At 46.1% G+C, this 7,430-nt stretch overlaps 2 protein-coding genes across 10 annotated transcripts in view; both read right to left on the minus strand.

Annotated features, from left to right (window-relative positions):
• The window catches only part of ADD3 (adducin 3), a 109,402-nt gene extending 102,280 nt beyond the window's left edge, over positions 1–7,122 (minus strand). For 2 of the 9 annotated variants that reach the window (XM_081073813.1, XM_081073821.1), the window contains exon 1: positions 5,059–5,119. The gene's annotated coding sequence lies outside the window, so the exon portion shown is untranslated. Of the gene's footprint in view, positions 1–911; positions 1,028–4,770; positions 5,137–5,851; positions 6,100–6,855 lie in introns of those variants that run through there. The other 7 variants (XM_081073809.1, XM_081073816.1, XM_081073810.1 and 4 more) reach the window with 7 other exon arrangements.
• Positions 4,809–6,073, minus strand: LOC308508224 (uncharacterized protein; the record flags this gene model as incomplete). Its single annotated transcript, XM_081074574.1, has 3 exons — positions 4,809–4,939; positions 5,562–5,875; positions 6,048–6,073. 3 exons carry the CDS (start codon positions 6,071–6,073, stop codon positions 4,809–4,811), a joined length of 471 nt encoding a protein of 156 aa, XP_080930700.1.
• Positions 7,123–7,430: the final 308 nt, after the last annotated feature.

Genomic DNA, 7,430 nt, shown 5'->3' on the forward strand with positions numbered 1-7,430 from the left:
GTTTCTAAAAAAGTGTTTTTACCCCCTGGCTGACAGGTTGTGGGAAATTTTTATCCTACGGAAACCATGTATCCTACTATAGAAAAAGTGAGTTTCATAACCTGAGGTTCATAACCTATACGTAGCCTTGTTTGAGGAGGTAGCAATCTTAAGTGTTAGTTAATGTACTGCCTATATACCAATATTCTCAGGCCCAGCTACTGGCAATTTGCAACAAAGAAGTTTCAAAGTTCACTTTACATCAGGGAGTCTTATCATTTTCAAACAAGCTTTAAAAAGCTAACTTAAAAAAAAAGTAAATGTAAAGTATATGGTGGTGGTGCGGATCAGTCTGACATCAGGTAAAAGCTCAATTTAGATCTAAACTCATTATAATGATATAACTATGTGTCAAAGCCTATACATATTTTACAACAACAGTTCAGCTTTGGCATAGATAAAAACTAGTCTATACTATCTTCTTAAGAAGGAAATTTACTATTAAAACGATGGTAAGCCTTTCACATCAAAGACGGGTTCCATCCATTTTATACCTTTTGGTGATCGGCCTACTACTTTTTGGGTTGGTTATACTACACAGCACTGACAGCCACATTCATTCTTTAAGGTTTCTCAGATACTCTTTATTAAACTGCTCCTTCAGTGTAGTAAGTAATGCCCTAGAAATCTGAAAGATTATTACTGCAGCTTTTCAAACATACCCCTCAAAAAATAGTTTAAGGAAACAAGAGACCGACTCTCGTCTATGCTATCATCTAAGGTTTTAGGGTGAAGTACATAGTACTTTCTTAACGTTCAAATATGTTTTCAACTGTGCAAATAATTTTGAATGTCATTTGGGACTTGTCCAGATATAAAAGATCAACATTATTAAAATACAGACGAAATAAACAAACAAAATGCCCACGAACCTTTTTTTCTCCAATATTTTTGGCTAATTTTCAGTTAAAGTTCTTGTTCTTGTGCATACTGTTGGTTGGTACTTAAATACTTTTTGCATGAATTGCCAGGTGAATAATTTTTAACTTTACCTGAAAGGAAGAGTATCCTCCCCCCATGTAGTACGGTTACACATGTGTGTCCATAACTATCTACTGCTGGAAGAAAAAAATAATTAAATTTATCTAATTATTATACATAAGGGATAACAGACTTTTTTCTTTCAAGCCATAGTCAATGAGAGACTTCTAACCTGTCTGATTTAGAGAGGATTAATATATACAACCCATTACAGTAAAACTTTGAGATTGTTTTGGCTTTTGGCCAAGAGAATTTAGTCTCTGGCAGAACCCGAAAGACTTCATAGCAATCTCATCTATAAATACTCTGGCATGCACCCCGAGATCAAATGATAAAGCATCAGCATAGAAGACAAGAAATAAAGAATTAGGGCACTCAATTTGAATCTCAACGACACGACACAGTCTACAACTACTCAATCAATTTCAAATAGAGTGTCTAAAAGGAAGAACTCTTGATTAGACATTAAAAAGTTTTTCTATTCAAATTCTACAAATTTAATATTTCCAAAGAAATTGGAAATAGCACTAAATATTAACTACAGCAAAAGATTAGTGTTTATTTAACGTGGGAAACAGATTAGTTAGTAACTTGAGTCTTTTATACAGCTTGAGCTTTTTTAATTCATCATGTGCTTGTTTTTAAACATTTTTCCTTACATCTCACTAAATTGTCAACAAAAGACTTATCGGCTCTCTACAATCATTTTAAACGTTACTTAGTACGGCTCCTAATTCAGGTTATAATTAATTTGCTTGACCTATCAACTACACTGGTGAAGCATCAATACACAATTCCTTGAGGAATGTGAGTGACAAAGTATAAGCCACAACTTACATCTTTTCAATTAAGGCTAATTTCAGGAGACAACTCAGGTGGAATTTAGAACAAATTTAAGATAAATACATCTCAGGTGTTGGTAATCGGAAGACCAGGCCCACTGATTGAGTACAGAACCTGAATCCTAGGGGCGTTAGTGCCACTTGCAGCCTTATATACCTGGCAAGCTTTAAAAAAAACAAAAAACTTTAATGTCTTTAGTAATTAAAAAGATAGCATACTCTAGCCCAAATTCTAGCATCCTAGCTAAAAATGTTATGTGAATCAAATGAGAATCTTTTTCCAAACTCAAAGGTGATTCTAATTAATACAGATAAATCACCATCCTTCAGATTTAAACATAACCTGTTGGTGGTATTGATACAGGAAGGTGTGGCTAAACAAGACACACACACACCTGCAGTCTTGGGAATACTGTGAAGACCTTTCACTGATTTGCAAATGTTACCAGGACTTGGCTAACTCTCCAGCCAGATTCTGAGTTCAGAATGAGCCTATGCCACGTAGTACACCGTAGGTAAGATACTTAACCTCTCTGTTTAGTAATTGGGTTGACATGAGGATTAAGCAAATTAAATCATATAAAACTCTGTGCCTGGCACAGATGTAGAGCAAACGAATACTGGCTGTCACAAATATTTGCTGAGTCTTCACTTGCTGAGTAGCATGATGTAACCATCTTCAAAAAAGTGTCATTTAATATACTGATGATAATAAACATATAAAGCACTTACTCTGTATCAGACTACATTTTAAACACTTTATATAAAACAACTTGGTTAAGCTAAGGTTCTGATATTATTGTTCCACAACATTCTACAAACTCAGTTTGCTCAGAGTTGGGTTTCTATGCTTTTTTGTGATTTTCCCCTCAATAGAAATGCTTCTTATACCCTGATGACATGCATAAGTGCTACCCAGTACTGCCAACAAACTGCTTTCAGATAGGCAACATTAAACAGCTAACAAACTGTATAGGTGTGGCTTAGGTGTGACAAAAACACTCAAACATCATAGGCCTGCTTCAGGAAGTCTTACAACCTCAAAAAGTTGGGCCCCACCCTGTATCTAGGTTTTAGGATTGTGCATAGAAGGTGAGGTGGTGTGTTATGTCCTCTTAGTCTCAAAAGACATTCTGGTTTTACAAAGACCAAATCCAAACTTGAAACATCACTGAGCAGAACTCACATTCAATGACTAACATTATTGAAAAAAGGGCTTAGAAATAGCAAGGTGTACAACATCATTTTGTTCTTTTTCAGAACATTAAATTTAAATTCTGAAAATACAATCCTCTGTCATGCAAAATATTTCCCAAGTATATGATCACCTATGTCATATGTCAAACGTTTACCAAACATTTCCTGATTATCACACATGTAAAAAGCTACAAAATATTGAATGCTTCATAACCAACTATCTCAAGAAGTACTCAATTATGTTTAACATTCAAAATAGACACACCACTTTGTTCTTCTTCAAAAGCAACTACCACCAATACATCAGCACTTAAGGCCAATATTAAGATTTAGCATAGACTGAACTTTTGAAAGATGAAAAGTCATTTTATCCTGGTCCTCCCTCTGCAAAGTTAATCTGCTCAATTTAAGCAAAAGGGTAATTATAACACAATCAAGACTTAGATATAAAACCTATACATATGCTCCAAAAGTAACTTAACCCTATAAATGTGCCGGTCCCATACCTAATTACACAAAATTTTAATAGTCAAGCATCTTAATTTTCAAATGACAAATTATGTTGCACTCTTAGTCTCTTTAACAACACCCTCATTAGAAGTCTCCTAAAGCCAAAATTAGGACACACTAGGCATGATATAGAAGTACTGGATTCCAAGAAAAGCAACTATTTCATACTGCTAAATCTAAAATGCATAAGGAACCGTGCACACACGTTTATATAGCTGGTTCTAATCCCCAGAATCTTATCAACTCCTTCACCAAACTTGCATATAATCCCCATGTAAAGCCTCTTGGTTGAGTTAAATTCCATTTCTCTCCATACCACTCCCGCGGGTCAACTGCAACAGCACATGTGCCAAAGAAATTAGTGGTTTTACTTACGCTTCCATTTTTAACGGGCACCTACTTGCAATGAAATCTCTGCAACAAAAAAGTTCACCTGAGGCCATTCTTGCCATTTTAATAGAGGCCTTGCATATTCTACCTGTATCTGTGGTCTTGCCCTAGCTATAATAGCATATCTCCAAAGAAGCTGGACGTGCCCCAAACACCAGCAAACCAGACCTGCTGCCAACTCTGCTTGTCACCCCAGGCAGGAAGCTCAACCTAACATGCATGTGTGTAGGGGTGTGTGTGTGTGTGTGTGTGTGTGTGTGTGTGTGTGTGTGTGTGTGTGTGTGTTTGGTGTTGGGGGGAATGAGAACGGGGATTACAGGAGAAAGGTGGCTGAATACTTTCAACTTGTAACAAAGTTTCTTAAATAAGGAAATCAAAACAAACCAACACTCCCTTCCTCACCTCCACTTTCTCCAAGCACCCTCCTGGAGCGCACCTTCAGAGTTTAAGGTCTCCGGGTCACCGAAGCCTCAGCTATCTCCGATTTTTTAGAACTCTCCGCCCTCCCCGGGGAAACCAGAGGACGCCCAGGAGAATCGGGCCCACCCCGCGGCGCCCCGAGACCCTGCCCTGCAGGTCCACTCCCCTCCGTCCAGCCCAAAGCTCCTATTCCAACCCCTCGGGGGAGAGGGGGTCACCTGAGGCCGCTGGGGTAGTCAATAGGAAGTCCCCTCATCCCCGCGAGCCACCTTGCTCCCTACCCCCGCGCGATCCCGTGGAAGGGTCCCCGCACCCCAGCCCACGAGGGCGCCCGCCATCCCCGCCGGGAGGAGGGGCTGAACCATGGTGCCTGCTCCCGTCTTAGCGTTACCTTGCAGCGCGCAGCCGGCTTTGTGCTCCCCTCCTCCTTCACCGCGGCCGCCGGGGCTGCAGCGGCCGCCCGATCAGCCGCCGCGGCTTCTTAAGCGCCGCACCTCTCCAGAGGGGAGGGCAGGAGAAGGGGAGGGGGCGTGAGGAGGGAGGGACCTGGGCGCCAAGCCCTGTGTAGCAGGAAGAGGCGACACTTGAGTCGCCGAAGCCTCTACCTCTGGCTCTGTTTTTAAAAATATAATTTAGACTCCCCCCTTCCCCTCCCGCCCCCGGCCCTGACGACCGTTACCGGCTGGCGGCTGGCGCTCTGGCGGGACTGGCCGAGCGCCCCTCCAGCGTCCCGTGGCCCCGCCCCAGGCCCCGCCCCCAGGCCCCCAATCGTCTCTGGCCCCGCCCCCTAAAGGCTGCCCCTCGCAGCCCCCGAGAGCCCCTGGTCCCGCCCCTCGGGCCCCTGCACGTCCTGGCCCCGCCCCTCGGAATCACGGGACGTCCCCGGCCTCGCCTCCTCAAGGTCCCGCCCCGCGCGGCCCCTCGCGCCTCGCCGGAGATTTGGCCCCGCCCCCTGCGGCCCCCTGGGCGAGTGCGGGCAGCAGGCTGGTGAAGACCGGCCCTGGGGGCCTACAGGCCGCGCCTCCGGGAGGGCCTGGCGCGCCTGGCTCCTCTTCCACGTCCTCCTGCGGCTGTGCTGCTCTGATCTGCGGCGTCCCCTGAGGGTCGGAGCGGGAAGCGACCCCGGTGGAGACGCGACTACGAGGGGGAGGGGCGGCGCCTCGGAAACGTCGGCCGCCCCACCTGGAGTGAGCTCCGGGTTCCCCAGGCTGAGCCGCCTCGCCCCGAGTCGAGCCTCTGCCGCCCACCCCGGTGGCGGGGGCCTCAGGGCCAGGTCGCTGCGGAGGTTCAAGCTCCGCACGCCCCCCATAGGCCAAGCCTGGGGTTTTCCCTCCGCGCAGTTGCCGGTGGGGGCGCCACCTCCCCCCACCTCCGCGGAGGGACTGGCCGGGGGCTCTGCCAATCCGGCCGCGCTTCGGCCCCCCGAGGGTCCCCACCCCCACTGTTGCCCGGGCCCCGGACTGACAGCTGACCTCTTGGAAGCGGGAAGCCGGGGCCTGGGAAACTTGGCAGCGCGCAGTGGCAGGAGGTGGGTCCATCCACAGGTGACACTGGGCCGCCCACCCGCGCCGCCCAGACGCGTTGCTCACTCCAGCCTGCTCGCGAAATAGCCCTCCCGGCGACGCACCCCTTCCTTTGCCACCCACGACAGGCACATCCCTCCCTCACACGCGGATCCGGTCTGCGAGCGCCATTCGGGTTATTCCTGGTCCTTTGGGTCGACCCCACCCCAACACAACAAACTTCACTCCCCACCCTCGCTCCCCTCGTTTCCACAGCCCTGGCGACAGTCCATGTCGTGTCCTTCCCCCTCTGCAGACTCTTCCCCCTCAAATACTTCACGCCATCCTCATCTCCATCCCCTCCCGCTTCCCTAAAAAATGTGCTAATTAAAATGTAGTTTCCTCTTTCCCCCAAACGAAGTGTGGAAAATGGATCTCGTCTTAGCACCACCAACTGGGATTCATTTATCCTCCTTTGCTCTCTCCACCGGACTCAGGCTACAGCAATTTTAGTCTGCCACCACCTCCCATCTGCTCAAAGTCGAACCATGGTTCCGATTTTTAAATACCCCTCAAGGATCGTGGGAAAGGCTTCCTGGCTTTGGGGAGAAAAGACGTAGAAAATGTTCAGCCTTGTCGTTCTTATTTGGCATTTTTAAATATCTGCAGTATTTGAGCGATATTGGGAGTGGCTGGAGGTTTTCGGGCATTTAAAAAGCAAGAAATGAAAAGCTCTGCATGCATCAAGGTCAGCCTTTTTTTTTAATAGGAAAAAAAAGTATATTAAGGGCACATATCAGACAATAGTCTCCACCAGACGGGGCATTTGCCTGTCACAAATCCAAACCGCCCCCCCCTCCCCATCAAAGGAAGACAAATTAACACAATCCATTAGAAGCATGTCTCAGGAGCAATCTGTTCCATGATCGTTCCCTTTGACACAGTTTCTGGGCAAAATGGATAAAAGATCTTACCCACTGAGGGTCCAAGGCTTGCTTGTGTGCAGGGTAGTAGCCGAGTGTCTTCTAGGTGTGGATTCTGCAGTGCTGCACAGAAACCCGCTGCAGCCTCAGCCCCGGGGTGGCAGCGGCGGCGGCAGCTTCTCCCAATGCTGAGTAGTAAAGTGTGTGACTTAGTGGAGACTCCACAATTAGCGTGAGGCGCTTGCTTATAAGCGAGAAGGCGGAATCTTTCTTAAAGGAATGGGTTTTGATTTTCCTCCCCACTGTTGCTTCATCAGAAGCAGAAAGGGTGGAAGCAGGGAGTTTTTTTGGACGGAGCAAAGCATTACAGCTGTGGGAGGTCAAGGTTAAAATTAACTGGGTGATGGAGGGACTGATTTAGTGTGAGTCAATGAAATACTAGAAGCACTAGTTTTAAAGAGCCCCGCTAATTGCAGACATTGGGGTCCATGGCAAAAATGGAGGGGTGTGCCTTGAAACTGATGGGTATTTTGTGTTACTATTTGGTGCAACCATTGCACCAAAATGATAAGTATGTAAAGGGAGGTTATTTAGTATTTCGTACTAGAATAATAAAACTCATTTAT

This window comes from Rhinolophus hipposideros, assembly GCF_964194185.1.
Source record: "Rhinolophus hipposideros genome assembly, chromosome: 15".
NCBI classification, from domain to species: Eukaryota; Metazoa; Chordata; class Mammalia; order Chiroptera; family Rhinolophidae; genus Rhinolophus; species Rhinolophus hipposideros.